Below are 20476 nucleotides of genomic sequence, written 5' to 3'. Positions count from 1 at the left end.
CCCCATGCCTCAGTTGCCCCCTCCTTGCATTGGTCGTCTCTTTCTGGGGCGGGTGAGTTGTTGTTTGTGGCCAACAACTTAGCAGGTAGCGCCGGAATAAAAGGTTGCGGTTGATAAATGGCCGGTCGAATAATGGCCAAGCATCCCCAGTGGGCTGTTTAAGACCCTGACTCCTCTCAGAAAACTCCGGATCCCCCCTCCAGACTTCTTTTCTTTTTAGGCCTCCTTGAGTTTTTTTTTTTGTGCTGTGCTCGGATGGAGAAGAGCGTTAAGCCGAGGGAAACACCCTTTGTGGGCAATCAGTAAACATTTGGTGTATACGGTATACCCAAACCTAGGAGACCTTTTAAGTTCGCAAATAGCCTTCCCTGAAAGGGGAGTCCAGGTTTGTGGAGAGTGTGAATTTCGAATTCCAGTTACTCCAAGTGAGACAGGTGCATCAGGCAGTACAGCAACAAGAGTGAGCTCAGATGAGTACTCTGTAGAGATAGTCATGTAAAATCTAAGTTTATAGAGTCGAGTTTTGATAGAATCTTGGGTGTGTGTTTATAGGGCTTATTAGGTTCCTTTGCAAAGCTAGACTAATTGGGAAACAAGCATGACTTTAGGTATGTTACACCCCTTTTCTCCCCCTCTTTCACTGGTGGGGTGGTAACTATAGGATGGAAAAGTAAGGACGGGGGAGGGGAAGCCCTTAGTTCTACCATTAAATAGTAATTACCTTTCATTTCCTAATCAACCTTCCAAACCTTAAACATAACGATTCCCCCCTCCTGAAAACTCAGTCTCTACTCTCAAACCAAAAAATAAAAATATGTAGAGTCTGGAGAAAAGATTGGGGTTGTCAAGAGTAAAAGTCACTTAACCCTACCCCAAACCACTTGAAAGAAAGAACTTTGTAGTTGATCTTTTCTTTAGCCAGTCTCTGGTAAATGCATACATTAAAAAAAAAAAAGTGCTTTGCATTTACTTGAAGGGACCTGCTATAATTAATTCCACCCTTAACTTCCCTCAAACCCCTTAAAATCTGCAGTTCAAACGACTCTTCAGATCTTACGTGGGATCTAGATTGGGTTTATGATCTCATCCACTGGGTACCCTCTCCTAAGATGCAAATTACTATCCTTCCTTTCCTGTCCATAGAAACAATTTGGTGGTCCATCAGTCCCTTAGCATTTATTAAGTACCTACTATGTGCCAGGCACCGTGCTAAGGTCTGGGGGTACAAAGAAAGGCAAAACCAGGCAAAAGCTTGTGTTCAAGGAGTTCACAGTTTAATGGAGGAGACAATATGCAAACAGAATATATACAGGATAAATCGAAGAGGCTAGGAACTACTATTAAGGGGAATGGGAAAAGGCTTCTTGTAGAAGGTGAGACTTTAGCTGAGACTTAAAGGAAGCCAGGAGGCAGAAATGAGAAGGGAAAGAGTTTCATTAATTAAAGGACTTAAGGTTCTCCCAATTCCTTTCTGATTTTGTGCTAAAATAAAACACCCTACTAACATACAAAGCCCTATTGAATATATAAGATTTTATTTGAAATGCAATCGTAATTGTAAGCATTGCTCATGGTTCACTTATTTATTATGTGCAAGTTGCAGCTAAACCCAAAGTTAATTAAGACATTGTCCCAGCCTTCCATAGAATCTAGCTGGGGAAATTCAACACGTACACAAATATGTGATACTATATAATGACTACAGAACAGAATAGAATATAAGCATAATTAAGACAAGTGTTATTTGAGGTTAGAAGGTGGATGTTATGGTCCCATCAATTTAATTTGCTTTATTTCCAGCAGATTTTTACTTTTTCTTTGTTAACTTATGCTAATGGGGAGTTGGTCAGAGGTTGTGACTTTAGTAAGGAGGGAGAGGAGGAATTTGCATGCAATGTTAAGTGTAATAGCATTCATTTTTGCTTTTAAAAATTGAGGTACCAAATTGAGTTTTACATTGCTGCATTCTATTATTGTTTGCTTTTGAGGGAGTGTTACTTTACAAATCATAGACTATCTTCTTGTCTCTACATTCTAAATTTAGTTAGTTCAATCAAACACAGTTTTATTGTATCTACCATATGCAAGGCACTATGCTAAATGATGGGAAAACAAAGACAACCTGACAATCTCAGCCTTAAAGGAGGGATACAGCAAATAAGTAAACAAGTAAATACAAAGTAATTTTAAGGAGAATGCTAAATGAGGAGATCAGGAAAGGTCTTCTTTAGCAGGAAGTACCCTATGCTTTGGAAGAAGTAAGTCTATAAGGTCAAGTGAGGAAGAAATTAATTTTAGATATAAGGGATCACTTGTGGAAAGGCACAGAAGTGAGAGATGGAATATCATGTTAAAGGGAGTGTGGTATTGAGTCATTTTGACTGGATACAAGAATGTGGGAAGAGAAGGAATATGAATTCTGTTGCAAAGGAGGATGGGTGCCATATTTTGGAGGGCTCTAAGTGCCAGACTAGGGAGTAATCTTAGAGATAATAGGGAGCTACTGAAGATTTTTGAGTAGGGCAGTGACATGATCAAATGTTTAATTATAGGAATAGCAATTTGTCAGTGGTATGGAGGATGGATCAGAAAAGGGAGAGACTGAAAAAAAGGAAATTAGGAGGCTGTTAACAGTAGTCCTGGGGAGAGTTGGTGAGGGTCAGAATTAATGTGGAGGCTATGTGAATGGAAAAAAGGGCACACATATGACAGGTGTTGTAGAGGTAAAAATCATAAAACTTGGCAAGTGATTGGATAAAGGAAGTGAGGAAGAGGAGAATAAGCAAGGATAACTCCAAAGTTGCAAACTTTGGTGACTAGAAGTATGTCCTCAACAGAAATAAGGATATTTGGAGGGAAGATGGATTTTGGGGAAACAAGTATTGAATTTTATTTTGGACATAATGAATTTTAGAAGTCTACAGGGCATCCAGGTTGAGATGTCAAGCAGACATTGGCCAGCAGGCCTTGAATTCTAGAGAAAAATTAGTTGGATATATAAATATAAATAGCTGAACAGAGATGATAATTGCATCTGATGAAGTGAGATGAGATAGAATGATATACAATCTGATGCAGTGCTGATGAGTTAACTAAGAGAGTGTTGAGGGAAAGAAGAGAGGAGTGCCCAGGACACAACAATAAAATGTAATCCTTCAGCCTAGCCTATACTGTATACTCACACATACCACATTCCAACCAAATTACCCTACTTACTCTTTTTCAAGCTTAGAATTCTATCTTCTTTCTCCTGGCAAGGCAAAAATCAGGTACTGCCTACTCTGGGAAGCCTTTCTTGATCCAGTTAAGTTGTCCGTGCTGTCTCTTTTACAGTTTCCTCCATTTACTGTATATGTGTGTAAATATTGTATTCTGCCCTCCCCCTCTTCTTCTCTCCTTTTCCTCCTCCTCCTCAACTCCGCTTTTACACTAACACACACACACACACACACGAACACAAACATACAAACAAGAATGTAAGTGCCTTAAGGACAGGGACCATTTTTCATTTTGTTATTGTATCCTCAGAATGTAGCAAATTGCTTTGTCCATAGAAGGCATCTAATTAATGCCTGTTGAATAAATAGGTTGTTCCCTCCCCCCTTTTTTAAACATACAATTTAGGAATGACTTATACTTACAAATGGATGCTATATATATTCTGACCAAACCATAGTCCCAATGCTGATTCCATCTGATTCTGAACTTGTAGAATTTAAATAGTTGAATAGTTGAAGATTCAGGGAGGGATGTGTATGGCACATTCTATTTATAGGTAACATGATAGCCATGCAAGTGTTATTGAAAATTTCTTTTCCCCAGTGTTTTGCAATCTTGAGTTTATTGAACACTAACCTATTATATATAGTTTTGATTCTAATTCTAGTTTTGCATTCTGTTCCATTGCTCTATTTTACTTTTCTGTTCCATTACTCTATTTTATTAGTACCTAGTAGTTCTGCTAATTCTTGCTTTATAGCATCTTTTGAGTCCTGGCAGGACAAGTTTACCGTAATCATTTCTTAAATGGTTTTCTTTAGTATTCTTACATATTTGTTTTCTATATCAATTTTGTTGTTTTTTTTTTCTAATTCAGTGAAGTATTGGTTGTAGTTCACAAATTAATTTGGAAGATACTGAGTTTTCACTCTGTTGGCTAGATAGCCATGGGCATAAGCCTCCATTTATTTATTTCTGTCAAAATTGTTACAGCTGTCTTTATATAAATCTTGCTTGTGACTCTTAAGTATTAGTTACATGTTAGTGTTAATGGTATTTCTTTTTCAGTTTCTCCATATCTTTTCTTTAGTGATATAAAAATGCAGATGATTTTTATGGCTTTATCTGGTACCCTACCATCTTCAGTCATTTATTACCTCAATTTTTGATTGATTCTCTTGGATTTTTTTCTACACATGCAATCATATTATCCATGATTCAATATTTAATCTATTAATTGCCAATGTTTTCCCTCCATTTAAATTTTCCTTTAATTCAGCCTTTTAATTACCAACCGTATTTTAAGTCAAGTCAACAAGTATTTTTAAGTGTCTGCTATGTGCCAGGCACTGTACTAAGTTCTGGCAATACAAAGAGAAGCAAAAACAGACCTTGCTTTCAAGGAGCTCACAGTCTGAAGGGGGAGACAATGTGGGAACAACTATGTACAAATAAGATACATACAGGGTAAATTGGAGATAATCTCAGAGCGAGTCACTAGAATTAAAGGGAATTGGGAAAATAGAAAGAAGTATCCACACGATTGATCTCATCAAAATATAGAACCTTTCTTTCATCTGTTGACCTCCTTGGACAGTAGTTCTCCCAATCCCTTGAATTTGGAATTTTCTTTCTCAGGTCCCTCAAGTACATACATGGTCTACTTTATCTCTGTCCCTCTGAAACTAGTGGGAAAGTACTAGGATTTAAGTTTAGGGTCTGAGACCCAGGTCTTTCAAATAAATGCTCCAGATTATCCAATTCTGCTTCTTTGGATCCTCCAGCAAGAGAATCTTGGACTGTTGGGTACACATAACTGGTGGCAAGTATTATACACATCTCTGATAGAGACTTGTGAGCTTCAGCTCAACCATGACTTCCTCAAACTCTGAATTCCTAAGAAACCAAGCCAAGCCAAGAAAAAAAAAGTTAATACAATCTTAGTTTATTTTAATAGAGGAATGAGCAATTATGGTTTTGTGGTACTGTGCCCTAATCATAGTTGTGTTCAGTTTTGAGGGACACATTTTAAGGAGACCATTAACAAGTTGTACTAGAAGAAATGCAAATGATGTATCTTATATTATTTTGAAAGAATGTAGCAAGGAAAGAATAGTGAGACAGACTTGAAACATTACCATATGAGGATCCAGTAAAGGAAATGGATGTCTTTAACTTGAAGAAGCTCTAGGAAGATTTAAGGGGGAGCACGAAATATCTTTAGATATATGAAGGGCTGCATTGGGTGGCAAGAATTCTTCTTGTTTTACTTCACCTCAAGAAACAAATGGGTAGAAATAACGAAGAGGTAGATTTTTGCCTTGATATTATGAAATCCTTACTAACAATTAGAATTATTTAAAAGTGGAACAGGCTGTGTAAAGAAGTAGCCAGTATCTGATCACTGGATACTTTCCCAAAGAGGCTAAATGATCATTTGTCAAGATTTTACAGAGAAGGGATGAAGTGATTTAATCTAGGTTCTACTACTAGTAAGTGAATATGATTTAAAACCCCAAATACCTTTAGGCTGACAACTTCCTTGGATGTCAGTCAATAAGTGAACATTTATTAAATGCTTATTATGTGCCAGGCACTATACTAAGTGCTGAGAATACAAAGAATGGCAAAATATAACCCCTTCCTTCTAGAAGCTCACAATTCAATGGGGAGACAACATGCAAACAACTATGTACAAAAAAGTTCAGGGGGAAGGCAGTAGAATTAAGAGGGGTTGGGAAAGACTTCCTGAAGAAGGTGAGATTTTAGCTGAGACTTGAAGGAAGCCTAGATGGTGGAGATGAGGGAGAGCATTCTGTACATGAAGAAGCAGCCAATGAAAATGCCAGAATTTAGGAAATGGAGTGTCTTGTTCATAGGAATAGCAAGATACCAGAGTCCCTGGATCCAGTAGTACATGGGGGGTACGGAGTATATGAAGGCTGGAAAGGTAGGGGAAGGGAGTTAGGTTATATATGGCTTTGGAAGCCAAACAGGATGTTATATTTGATCCTGGAGGTGATAGGGAGTAACTGGAGTTTATGGGGGAGGAGGGACATGGTTGGACCAGTGCTTTAGGAATATCATTTTGATAATTGAGTGGAGGTTGGATTGGAGTGGGGGGAAAGCTATCGTAACCAGCACAACCATTGCAATAGCCCAGGCTTGGGAAATGAGGACCTGTACCAGGATGGTGGTAGTATGTGCAGAGAGAAAGGAGCTTGTGCAAGACAGATTACAGAGGCAAAATTGACTGGCCTTGTCAACAGATTGGATATGGGGGATGAGAGAGAATGAGGAGTTGAAGATGGCATGGAGGTTCCAAGCCTGAATAACTGGAAAGATGGTGGTGCCCTTGACAGTAATAGGGAAGTTTGGGGGCTGATGTTTAGGGGAAAAGATAATGAGTTTGGTTTTGGACATGTTAAGTTTAAGATGTCTATAGGACATCCAGTTCAAGATGTCTAATACGCAGTTGAAGAAGCAAAACTGGAGATCAGGAAAGAGGATGATTTGAGAATCATCAGCATAGATCTGATCACTGAAACCATGGGAGCTGATGAAATCACAAAATGAAATAGTATAGAAGGAGAAGAGATCCCAGGACCAAGCCTTGTGGTGCACCCATGCTTAGTCAATGTGACCTGGATGAGAATTTAGCAAAGGATCTGAGAAGAAGCAGTCAAATAGGTAGGAGGAAGAACCAGGAGAGATGTCCCAAAAACCTAAGAGAAGAGAGTTTCAAGGAGAAGAGGGCAATCAGCAGGGTCAAAGGCTGAAGAGAAGTCAAGAAGGATGAGGATTGAGAAAAAGCCTTAAATTTGTCAATTAAGAGATCATTGGTAACTTTGGAGAGAGCAGTTTCATTTAAATGGCTGAGAGTAGAAGTTAGATTGCAGAGAGTTAAGAAGAGGGTGAGAGGAGAGGAAGTGGAGACACCTATTATAGATGGCCTTTTCTAAGGATATCTTTCCTCAGTATTTCAAGTATGTTTAAGTATGAGTAAAAAAAAAAAATCTACTTTTTTCTCCCTTTTCCAGCTACACAGCTGCTTTTCTGCTACCTTGTAACTAAACCAAACCTCAAGATTCTTGGGGAAGATTTTAGAAATGAGAATACTGTAGCAGTCAAATCAGCTTGGAATGTCACACCTATTCAGATAGCCTCCAGGGAATTTTTGAATGCTGTCTTCCTTAGAAAACAAAAGCTCCCTCCCCACCTTTTTCCAGCTCCTTGCCAAAAAATATACAAAGAAGCAAAAATCTAAGGTTCCTGACCTCAGGGAGTTTACTATTTAATTGGCAAGATTAAGGTCTAAACACTGGAAAAAACTCATAGAATGCCAAACCCTAAAAGAAGGATATCTATCTTGGAAGATTCCTATGTGGATGCTTATCCAAGAATATTTGCCTGAGAAGCAACTCATTTTAAAAAAAATATTTACTGCTTTTTAAAACAAAACAGAAAACGAGCATGGCTTAATGGAAAGATTGTTGAATTTGGAGGAAGAAGAGTTGGGTTCTGAGCCCAGCTCTGCCACAGATTTGTTATCTGACTTCCAGAAATCACTTAATCTTTCTTGGCCTCATTTTCCGTCTGTAAAATATGAGGCATTGTGATACAGAATGCTAGATTTTGAATTTTAGAGTGCCTGGCTTCAAGTCCCAGTTTTGTTATTTAATGTGTGACTTTGGACAAGTTAATTTCTCTGGGCCTCAGTTTCCTCAAATGTAAAATGAAGGAGTTGGACCAGAACTTCTAAGGTCCCTTCCTTTGATTTCATGAATCTTAGAAATATAAATTTGTGCTAGGGGCCAGCAAAGGGTAATTATTCCCTTTTTTAGATAGAATTTTCACTTTACAAAAGAATTCATTATAGGAATCCCTTATATACCGTTGTAGTATTTAAACAATATCATTTGGCTTTTAAAAAATTTTATATGCTACTTTTGAATTGTATATTAATTGTATACCAATATCATTCTTATTCACATTTGAGGAAAGAATTAAAGTTCTTTGTCTTTGATCTTTGTTGCTGTTAATTTATTGCTGTTATTTTATTTCATCTACTTTATTATAAGAACAAAATATAACTGATGGTATTGACTGAAGAGATTATTTTTGTCCTGTTACTGAATAGATTTTATAGCTATGATGACATTCTGTTGCAGGGAACCGACATTTTAAGAAGGTGGCCAGCTACCTTATTTGGATATAGGAAAAAGGGAGTAGTTAGAAGTAGAACTAGGAGGACATGGATGGAATCAATTAAATTCAACAGGCATTTATTAAGTGTCTGCTGTATGCCTGGCACCCTGTTAGATATAACGGTTACCAACATAAAAAAAATACCTGTTCTCCTGGAGCTTACCTTATATTGGGGGAATAAGCAGAATTGCTTCCTGGAATATTATATAGCTATTTTTTTCTTTGATACATGAATTGTTTGTAATATTTAGATTTTTGAGAGGTAGATTACCTTAATGGAAGTTTTTATTATGTTAAATGTGTATTCAATGGTATTGCTTCTAATTTTATTAATATATTTTGTTGGCAACCCAACAGATTCTTTCCAGTAAGTTACCTAAATGTCATCCTTCCTAAAAAGCACTACCTCCATTCCTGAACAATTAATCAAAACCACTTCAGAGTGATTATGACTGATAATAGGTATCACTTTCTACTTTGTAGTTAGGGATTCTTAACCTTTATAAATTAGTGCCAATATTGTTTGATATATTTGGTCTAGAGCCCAGATGGTGGAGGGAAAGCAGTGACTGTCTTGAGCTCTCTCCCAAAGCCCTCCAAATACCTATAAAGAATGGCTCTAAATAAATTTTAAAGCAGCAGAACCCACAAAAAGACAGAGTGAAACAATTTTCCAGCCCAAGACAGCCTGGATGGTTGATTGGAAAGGTATATCATGCCAGGCAGGGAGAGGAGAGTAGTGCGGCGTGGGTACGCAGGCCTCAGTGACCCTGGAGCAGGCCTCAGAGGGCTGAATCATGGGCAGCTGTGGTGGTTTCTAGACCTCTCAACACCTGAACACCAAAGACAACTTAGAAGGTCAGTGGGAAAAGTCTGTGACTGCGGTGAGAGAGGAGCTAGGTCTCAGCGGCATGTCTCGCAACTTCTTCCTGAACTTCCTTCCCACAGACTGAGGGGGAATTGAGTAGCTGATCAGAGGGGGGATTGCAGGGATCTCTTTGCCAGTACTGAGGCAGGAATCTCTTGCTTTACCAGTGCTTGGATCTGGGTCGCGGTTCTGAGGGGTGGTCCTGGGGCAAGGAGGAACGCTGGTGTGATGGAGCTTGTTATGGTGGTGGAGCTTGTTATGGTGGTGGAGCTTGTTATGGTGGTGGAGATAAAACACCTCACCCCTTATCATAATACCTTGGAAGAACTGAAAAATTTACAGGTCCCTAGAAGTACCTCTGAAAACAGCTGTACAAACTCCCGAAGCTTGGGACAGTACACTCTTCACGTTGGAAGCAGACTTTTACCTTAACAAAGAGTTTAAAACTCAAGTAATTGGCCAGGATCATGAGTAAGCAGCGCAAAAAGAGTCAGACTATATTATCTTACTTTGGTGACAAAGAAGATCAAAACATACAACCAGAAGAAGACAACAAAGCCAAAGCTCCTACATCGAAACCCTCCAAGAAAAATAGGAATCAGTCCCAGGCCTTGGAAGAGCTCAAAAGGGATTTTTAGAAGCAAGTAAGAGAAGTAGAGGAAAAACTGAGAGTGATGCAAGAAAATCATGAAAAACAAGTCAACAGCTTGCTAAAGGAGACCCAAAAAAATACTGAAGAAAATAACACCTTAAAAAATAGCCTAACCCAAATGGCAAAAGAGGTCCAAAAAGCCAATGAGAAGAATGCCCTAAAAAACAAAATTGGCCAAATGGAAAAGGAAGTCTAAAAGATTACTGAAGAAAATACTTCCTTAAAAATTAGAATAGAGCAATTGGAATCTAGTGACTTTATGAGAAATCAAGACACTGTAAAACAAATCCAAAAGAATGAAAAATTAGAAAACAATGTGAAATATCTCATTGGAAAAACAACTGACCTGGAAAATAGATCCAGGAGAGAGAATTTAAAAATTATTGGACTATCTGAAAGCCATGATCAAAAAAAAGAGCCTAGACATCATCTTTCAAGGAATTATCCAGGAAAACTGCCCTGATATTTTAGAACCAGAGGGCAAAATAGAAATTGAAAGAATCCACCAATCTCCTCCTGAAAGAGATCCCCAAAGGAAAACTCCTAGGAATATTGTAGCCAAATTCCAGAGTTCCTAGGTCAAGGAGAAAATATTATGAGCAGCCAGAAAGAAACAATTCAAGTATTGTGGAAACACAATCAGGATAACACAAGATTTAGCTGCTTCTGCATTAAGGGACTGCAGGGCATGGAATATGATATTCCGGAGAGCAAAGGAGAAAGGATTACAACCAAGAATCACCTGCCCATCAAAACTGAGTATAATCCTGCAGGGGAAAAAAATGTTCATTCAGTGAAACAGAGGACTTTCAAGCATTCTTGATGAAAAGACCAGAGTTGAATAGAGAATTTGATTTTCAAATACAAGACTCGAGTGAAACATGAAGAGGTAAACAGGAAAGAGAAATCATAAGAGACTTATTAAGGTTGAACTGTTTACATTCCTGCATGGAAAGATGATATTTGTAACTCATGAGACCTTTGTCAGTATTAGGGTAGTTGGAGGGGAAAAAATTATATGTACGTATGTATATAGATAGATAAATAGATAGATAGATAGATAGATAGATAGAGGGCACAGGGTGAGTTGAAAATGAAGGGGTCATATCTGGAGAATAAAATTAAGGGGTGAGAGAGGAATACACTAGGAGAAGGAGAAAGGGAGAGGTAGAACAGTGTAAATTATCCCACAAAAAAAAAAAACAAAAAAACAGAAAAGAAAAGGTTCTTACAGTGGAGGGGAAATGGGGGAAGGTGAGAGGGAATGAGTGAATCTTCTCATAGAATTTGACTTAAGGAGGGAATAACATACACACTCAATTGGGTGTGGAAATCTGTCTCACCCTACAGGAAAATAAGGGGGGAAGGGGACAAGAGAGTAGGGGAATGATAGAGAGGAGGGCAGATTGGGAAAGGGAGTAATCAGAAGTAAATACTTCTGAGGAGGGACAGGGTCAAAAGAAAGAATAGAATAAATGGGTGGGTGGGACAGGATTAAGGGAAATAGAGTTAGTTTTTCACAGCATGTCTACTATGGAAGTGTTTTGCATAACTGCACATATATGACCTATATTTAGTTGCTTGCTGTATCAGTGAGGGTAGGTGGGGAGGGAGGGAGAAAATTTGGATCCCAAAGTTTTGAAAACACATGTTTAAAAAAAATGTTTTCACATGCAACTGGGAAATAAGAAATACAGGAAATGGGGTACAGAAATCCATCCTGCCCTACAGAAAAATTGAAGGGGAAGGGGATAAGAGAAGGGGGGGAGAGATAGAAGGGAAGGCAGACCAGGGGAAGGGGTATTTAGAATGCATGCCACCTTGGGGTGGGGGGGAGGGGTGAGATGGGGTAAAAATTTGGAACTTAAAATCTTGTGGAAGTAAATGTTGAAAACAAAAAAAAATAAAAAATTTTAAAAAATATGTATTTGGTCTATATTATTGATGATGTTTTAAAAGTTGTGAATGGATTAAGCTGTATAAGCAAGGAACTACCACATATATGTGAACAGTTTAATGTTATCAAAACCTAGGTTTATTTTGTGCATTTAATGATACACATAGTTATTATTGTGATATATGGTAATTTGGCATAAATGATAAGTTGTTCATGTAGATGGATATTTAATGTCACTCTTCCTGTAGCCAGAAGAAAATTTGGAGTAAACTGGGGATTATAGAAGAGTACCTCAGAAGCTGCTCTTTTAAATGTATAATTCAGGGAGATACAGGTAATTGATCCTTTCTGATTCTCCAGAAGGGGGCACTAATGTCCAGGTGTACAGAGACCTGAGCACCACAAACTTCTTTCTCATTCCTTTCCCCAAAACTGCTCTTAAAACCCTTCTTTTGTTGGAGGGAGGAATCTGCTGCTTTTTGTCTGGAAACAGAGGTCTGAGTTCCTCAGCTTAATCTCTGGCAGGTAATAAAGGGATATGACACCCATAACAGGGAGAGAGGATGCTGCCTTTCTTAAGCCAAACCGTACAGGAGATCTCTGTGTCTGGCTGGCTTTCAGTATTGGAGGTGGCTGCACCTGTCAGCCAAGGGCTTCTGGAAGATAGCCATGGGTGTCAGAGAAGCAGGAAAGGCCTAGCAACCTGGGTCTTTTTGGAGCTAAGCAGGAAATACAAGGAAGTATTTTCTCTCTTGGTTTTGGCTTAGTTTGGGAAAGAATTTTCCCTATCTTCACATTTTCATATTGTTTTTAACTAAATTTTAAAGGATAAAACCTTTCATCTAGATGCCAGAGGTATAAGCAATCCTCAGCTTATGGATTAATTTTTTAAACATAGTTCTATAAGTTGGTTATTTCAATGTTAGAACCATTTCCCCATAGACCAATATTTTAAGTGGTAGTTAGATTCAGAGGGGAGTACACAAAAGCCTATATAATTCATGCACTTGAAATATATTACCAGTTGACTAGCTATTGTTTGACCTTGGGTAAGTCACTTAATATTTCCATCTCATTTTCTTATTCTGTAAAAAAGAGGGGTTGGAGGGGGCAGCTAGGTGGCACAGTGGATAGAGCACCAGCCCTGAAGTCAGGAGGACCTGAGTTCAAATCTGGCCTCAGACCAAACGCTTGACACGTACTAGCTGTGTGACCTTGGGCAAGTCACTGAACCCTGATTGCCTCACTAAATATATATATATATGAAGAGAGGTTGGACTAGATAATCTTTAAGGTTTCCCTAAAATTCTTTGATTCTGCTTATAGCATTAGTTGATTAGTTGAAGGAACTAAGCTTCTTTAGCATGGAAAAGAGGAGATTCAGAAAGGATATGATAGCTATCTTTCAAGTATTTGAAGCCTTGTTATATGGTAGACGGTTAGATTTATTCTCTTTGGCTCCGGAGAATGAAACTAGGGGCAGTGGGTGAAAGTTACAGAGAGGCCAATTTAGGCTCGTTGTCAGGAAAAACTTCCTAATAATTGGAGCTATCTGAAAGTGGAAAAGGCTACCTTAAAAGGGGATAAATTCCTCCTCCTTAGAGGTTATAAGGAAGAGACTGAATGACATTTTTCAGGCACGTTACAGTGGAGATTCCTTTGTATAAGTTAAACTAGATAGCCACTGGTATTCCTTCCAACTCTCAGATTCTATGATTCTGTCATAATATTTTTTTCAATGACTACCTAACCACCAGTAGGATTTGAGGGAAAAATTCATTCCAAGTTTCAGATCATAATATCATATGATTTAGAGCTAGAAATCTTCTAATTCTTCTTCATTTTACAGATAACACAGTTAGTTTCTTTCAGATAGAGAAACTGAGATCCACTGTGATAGTTACTTGCCTGAAGTTGTATAGGTAATAAGTAGTAGAACTGGAGTTTAGAATAGGCCCTCTGGCTCCAAATCAAGTGTTCTTTAGTCAGGACTGTGGACCACAGTTTTATCTTTGGCAATAGGAGCTCCTCTGACGAGGGCAAGAGCAAAGTAAATAGTGATATTATTGCTGGACATGACATAGACTGTGAAATATATGTGTGCGTATTTATACATATGTATATATACACACATATATGTATGTATATATAAGGGGCAGCTAGGTGGCACAGTGGATAGAGCACCAGCCCGGAAGTCAGGAGGACCTGAGGTCAAATCCGGCCTCAGACCAAACACTTGACCCGTACAAGCTGTGTGACCTTGGGCAAGTCACTTAACCCCGATTACCTCACAAAAAGAAAACAAAACAAAACAAAATATATGTATGTATATACACACATGTACACATAGTATGAAAGTACTTTCTTGGTTGATAGCTGAGTTGTTTTGCATCGGGAAACAAAGGGCAGAACTAACACTGGTGATCCAGGCTAGCATCTTGGGAATGTAATTTCTGAAGGGGAAAAGTTGTAATTTCTTCTACCAGGGCATATGTTTCCCACCTTGCACCAGACCTACTGATCCACTCCTTCACCCTGCCTAGGGCTACTATTCCCTTAAGATCCTGTGGCTGTATTATCCGTCTCCCAGGGCACCTTCTGACAAAGGTGAGGCAGATGGCATTTTTCTTCACCCCCTCCTCCATGCTCCAGGCTGGAAAAACAGAATCATCTGAGGGGGGATCAGTAGTAAATGCATTGGCAGGATACTGCTGCCCCTATTCCCTGATAGTTTAGACCAGGGTGGGGAACCTGTGACCTCAAGGCCACATGTGACCATCTAGGTCCTCAAGTGTGACCCTTTAACTGAATCCAAATTTTACAGAACAGATCCCCTGCATAAAAGGATTTGTCCTGTAAAACTTGAACTTAGTCAGAAGGCCACATGTGGCCTTGAGACCACAGGTTCCCCACTGCTGGTTTAGACTGTGAAGTCAGCCTTTGCTGTCTCCTAGGCATTATCATTTTCTTTTCTCCATTTCCCCCGTGCCACTAGATAACCTTCCTCTGTTGTGGTGAAGTAAAAAATGATTACTGGATTTAGGGTTGGAGGACTTGAGTTCAAATCATAGCTCCTATACTTAATACCTATGTTATCTTGGGCAAGTCATTTCACTTCTCTGGGCCTTACTCTCCCATATGTAAAAGAGGGGTTGTGATTAGGTGACCTCCAAGGTCCCTTCCAGCTCTAAGTCTATGATTCTAGATCCCTTTCTCTCAAATTCCTTTCATTTTCCTGTGGCTGCTGAAAACTAGCTTTTTTCTAAAGACACCTATTTGGCACCTTCTCCAAGTCCAGCATTCTTTCTTTCACACTTCTCTTGAAGCTTAGAGTTAAGAGGGAGGAGTTGGTATACTCTGTGCTCTCCACTGCTATTCTTCAGATCTTTCTTCTGCCACCATCACTTGACAACTGTGCCTTTTAAAATTCCACTTAGTCTGTCCAGATCATTGTTGCTGACCTTTATGGACCTTCAGGTCTCTGTCCTTCTTTCCCATTAAGTTCAGTATTTAGCTCAATGAACAGTGCATTATATATAGTAAACACTTAATAAATGCTTGTTGCCTTTTCTATCCCAACACCTTCCCTACTTAGAATACCCTAAACTCTTAGTTCCTCAGCCTTCTCAACACTCATTTCCTTAGTTTCTCCCCTCTCCACCACAGCTTTCTGCTTCATCTGAATTTGTCCCAGGTGCTAGAATTTCTAGTTCTAGTTCTAGTTGCTCCATGATGGACAGGGGCCCTAGAATGGGAGTCCCCCACTATTTGTATGGATAGGGTATTTGTAAATTGAGTAAATGATCTTTCATTTCCAACGCATGGAGTCAGGAACTACTTAATATATGGTGCTGGCATTTGTAATATAACCATCTAGTAGGATGCCATGTTCTGGGCGAAGCCATGTGATTGCCACTAGTTTAAATCTGTCTTTTAGAAGGTAACTTTTATGTTTTTACCCAGAATTTACTGAAAGCAGTTTCAAACTGGAGAATAATTTCGGTATTCCTATATATTGAAATATAAGACTTTTCTTCACAAAATCTTTACACTTTTAAACTTTAATAACTTATAGTAATTATGTGCAACATTTAAAAAGAAATATATTAAATTTAGGACAATTATATGGTCCCTCAGAAGGTAGTCTCATTTTAGATTCTGTGACAAATGAAAAAAACCTACCATACAAAGAACTATGGTTATCAGAATTACATAATTGGAGTCTGTATCACCTCTGATAAAAATGTTTAATTTGCCTTTATGTGTAGCTTATAGGTCATTTCTATTGTGACTCTAACCTAAGTAAAATTTAAAAACTATACAGGGATATTTTATGAGGATGCTTTATATATTTTATAATATGTGTAATTACTGTCTCTCACCGAAGAATTTAAACATACAAATATACGGTATTCTTAGAGGAAATACCTGATTTTTTCTCTTCTTTTATGTTTTCCAGATCTATCAATTAAAGGAAGAAATAGCTGGTCTACCAGGATGGGATCTATTGTTTGGGAATGTGGTTAATCAACTTGACATGTTAGTCAAATGCAATCTATATAATAAAATGAAAAGAAAAGACAAGATGATGTCATTTACCTGTGTTGTGAAACGAAAAACAAATGCCTTTTATCAGATGAGGTTAACAAAGCTCTGTCAATGCAAAGAATATTTAACTGTTTGCAAAGCTTAACACCAAGAAGTAAAGAAGTATTTTCAAGCAGATACCTGCAGGTGCATGATATCTAAAATTATATTTCATAGGCCTATTTATCTGAATATTATTCAGATCCAAGAAGGATGGCTATAAGTTGGATATTCTCCTATCTTTGGTCCATGACTATGTTTGTGGGGTATATAAGTGGGCACAGTTTATTTTCTTGTGAGCCTATCACCTTGAGGATGTGCCAAGACCTGCCTTATAATACTACCTTCATGCCTAATCTTCTGAATCATTATGATCAACAGACAGCAGCTTTAGCAATGGAGGTAAGAATGGTTTTAAAATTACTTTGATATATTGCTCTGTTATTTGTATAGAGTCACACACATATATACAACTGTAACACGTAATACATATAAAGTACATGTGTACATACACATACATACTATCTAATAAGAAAAATACATATCACTTTTGGTTTTTAGTATTCTACATGATTGTTTCATTATCTTTTAAAATTTATATTTGACTTAAATTATGTAATAGATTGAAGAGTATATATGGGAAGTATTTGTTGATTCCTTGTGATGTGTTTTTAAATGGTGATTTAAAACCCTTGGATAGAGCAGAGATTCTTTAACCATTTAGAAGTTAAAATATAGCTACAGAAGCACTACTATACCTTTATGTTAAGTTATATTATTTTTATCTTGTAAGTTGTGTGTTTTACTAGACTAGTTTAACTATTCAGGTAAATGGAGATGGAAAAGGTTATCTTCATTTGTCAGTCATGATATGGATTGTCATTAAGTTTGTTGATTCTGAAAAATGAATATCTTGTTTTAGTTACCAAGTAGATGGTTTAAAAAAATTTCAATTTTCTTAAATAGTTAACATATTCATTAGTTTCTGGTCCATAACCATTTCCACAGAAACAAAAAGGACTACCTCAAACATCTGAACTAGATGATACCAGTGGAGTTGTCAATTGAATTAAAATTACTGTGTCATTGTAAAAAAATAACTTTATTAGGATTCTTGTTGAATTTTAAAATAATTCTTTAGGTAATTCCCATAGTGGTTTTTATCTTTTTACATCTTTTTCAACTGAGAGAACTAAATGAGTATTTTTCAGTAACATCTGAGTAACTAGCAAGAGAGCATATCTGAATATATAAACCTTTTATATATTTTATATTATAGACAAGTATGCATTTTCTTTTTTACTAGCAGTGTAAGAGCTGGACCTATTTAAATTTTGATATGAAAGTAAACATATTAGTGAAAATCTGTTTATTATGAGAATATGTTTTGTACTTTGGCTTTTATTCACTTCATGTAATGATTTCAAAAGTTTAAATCCTATTGTTTTTTTACTTATTTTGGAAAGTCAGTATTCTCTTAGAAGCTTAAAGGCACATTACTTTAGTAAGTGAAAATTCTACTTGAGAATTGGGTTTGAAAAAAAGAAATGAGAAGAATTATTAGCAGTCATTCTAAAACAGATCGATTAGCATCCTGTGATTGCCATGAGAACTACTCACTTTCTTCAGTTCATCCAACACCTTCTCCTCTCCACCCCCACCCCTCAAAAAGACTCACAATCATCTGAAGAGGAACAGTTACTGTTTGTTTAGATTAGAAGAATCACTCTGACCCAGTGAAATATTATTCTTTAACCAGTGGGGAACCTTTTAATATTAGATTGGACGTATTACCATATTGTTTAAAAACAACAACAGAATATAGGTAGATTAAGGGTGGTTAGAAATGACTAAAGTACTAATTGGTAATTTTCAGTTTGAATATAGTATTTTCCTGATGAAAAGAAGTTGTTCATTGTTGATACTCTTTTTACCCTTCTACCTACCTATTGAGATGAGATCCATGATTTATGGGTGGTAGAAGTTAAAGGTACATGGAAAGAAACAACGTAATTAACTAAGTGCTTCTCTAGAGAAAAACACCAAAGGCTGAGGATGCAGCCTTTATATCAGACAATAACCTATCTGATTTGATGTGAAAGCTCCATTGTCTCATTGAGAAGTTTTCATTGAGGTGTTCTTAAGTCCTTACATTTCTGCAGAATTTATTTTTGTTCCATGGCATTAAGGTTTAATATTTTCTGCAGATTCACCCTAAATGCTAGTAGCACTTGAGTAGAGATCAATCATCCCTTGGAGTTTGGAGTCTGAATCATAGAGCACTAATAGCAAAGGTAAATTCAGCAGAGGTATTATTTCCTAAAACCAGTGTACCTAATCATTCTCTGGGTCAGTGAACTCTTTATAACGGAATGATGCCTTTATTCTCCTCACTGAAGAGTCACCCTATGTTCCTGGAGCTTAGTACAGTTCCTGGCACATTGTAGCAATTTTATGATACTTGTTCATTGATATGTTTTCCTGAGATACGGTATGTTTTGACACTGTTGGAATTTTTAACTAGTGGTTATTTCCCCAACGGCATATACATAGTTAACTACAAACTAGTTGCAACGTACGGCTAGGATTATGTCCTCGTTTCTGTCTTCTGTTAGTTTTATGTGTTTTTGTAAATACCATGGTATTCCAATCTGTAGCTCAAAGACTATATGACTGAATATAGAAAGCCAGAGTAGTCTACGTGTTACTTAGTTCAGCCTGGCTGAAGGGCACCCTCATTATGGATTCTAAGTCTTGGTCCAAGAAGTAAAGTGCCCTTGATAACTGTAGGTTCTCCCCAAATTTCCTTTTATGGCCCTCTATTTTCATAGAACCATGCAACCAGAGGATTCCATAGGAACTGGGATCTTCCTACCATATGTCATGTTGCCTGGAAGCTTGGATCTGTAGTCCTGGCCTTTTGTTATAGGGAAGATAAAAGTCATGAACATTTTTTAGATGCCTGTGAGAAATTGTTTCAAACTGTGTGTACACTATATATGAAACTGTGTAGGAATGTTTGTGTATATGTGTGTCTATGCCTTGTGAAATCTCTGGATATGGTATATTTCTGTGTGTTTTTGTGAAAGTGCGGTTATGACAAGAAAAATTGGCATTGTAATGACTAGAGTAAATATATGATGGTTTGTTTGTTCCAGATGATGGTGGGTATATGTATATAACTCCTTCTGTGGTTTGTGTGTGTGTGTGTGTGTGTGTGTGTGTGTGTGTGTGTGTGTGTGTTCATTGTCAGTGTTTCTCAAACAGGGCTTAAAATGCTGCCTTAACTTTGTGGCCTTTCCTTCCAGAGCTGTTTTTTTTTTTTTAAGTTCTCTAGCAGTCTTCCTTGTTTTTTTCCCCCCTTGCTATAGTTGTTTTGTTTTGTTTTGTTTTAATTTTATTTTATGTTATTTTCACTTCTGAATTTTCTCCCTCTCTCTGCCTCTCTTCCACTCATTAAAAAGACAAGAAAAATAAAAGCTAATAAAATTATATAAAGTCATGCAAAACAAATTCTGGTATTCATTGAGATGGGGGGAAGGAAGGAAAAGTAGAAAGAAAGAAACAAAAAAGAAAATATGCTTCTTGGGAGGTGAATAGCATATTTCATCATGAAATTCCTTTGGAATTGTGGTTAGTCATTATGTTGATCAGTGTTGCTAAGTCTTTCAAATTTATCTTCATAATATTACTCTTATCATATAAATTGTTCACTTTGCATTACCTCATACAAGTCTTCCAGGTTTTCCATCATTTCTTACAGCACAATAGTATTCTGTCCTTGTATATATACCTTGTATATATTAATATATATAATACCATATATATTCTATATAATATATGGTATGTATACCTTAATATTCATATAACTTGTTCAGCCATTTCCCAATTTATAAGCATCCTTTCAGTTTCCAGTTCTTCAACATCACAAAAAGAGCAGCTATACATATTTTTGTACATATGGGTACTTTTTCTTTTATGTCTTTGGAGTATAGGTGTAGTAGTGACATCACTGGATAGTCAAGTTTAATAGCTTAGGAGGCAT

General features: G+C 37.3%; 1 protein-coding gene across 1 annotated transcript in view; it reads left to right on the top strand.

The window, feature by feature from the left end:
* Positions 1–20476, top strand: part of FZD3 (frizzled class receptor 3) — a 79214-nt gene that overhangs the window by 654 nt on the left and 58084 nt on the right. The window contains exon 2 of the mRNA XM_027853926.1: positions 16304–16833. Coding sequence (XP_027709727.1) covers positions 16645–16833 — 189 coding nt within the window. The 5' untranslated portion in view covers positions 16304–16644. The remainder of the gene's footprint in view (positions 1–16303; positions 16834–20476) is intronic.

The sequence above is a fragment of the Vombatus ursinus genome, unplaced genomic scaffold (genome assembly GCF_900497805.2).
Source record: "Vombatus ursinus unplaced genomic scaffold, bare-nosed wombat genome assembly UNPS02010219.1, whole genome shotgun sequence".
Classification (NCBI taxonomy): Eukaryota; Metazoa; Chordata; class Mammalia; order Diprotodontia; family Vombatidae; genus Vombatus; species Vombatus ursinus.
This window is presented reverse-complemented; position numbering and strand designations above follow the sequence as displayed.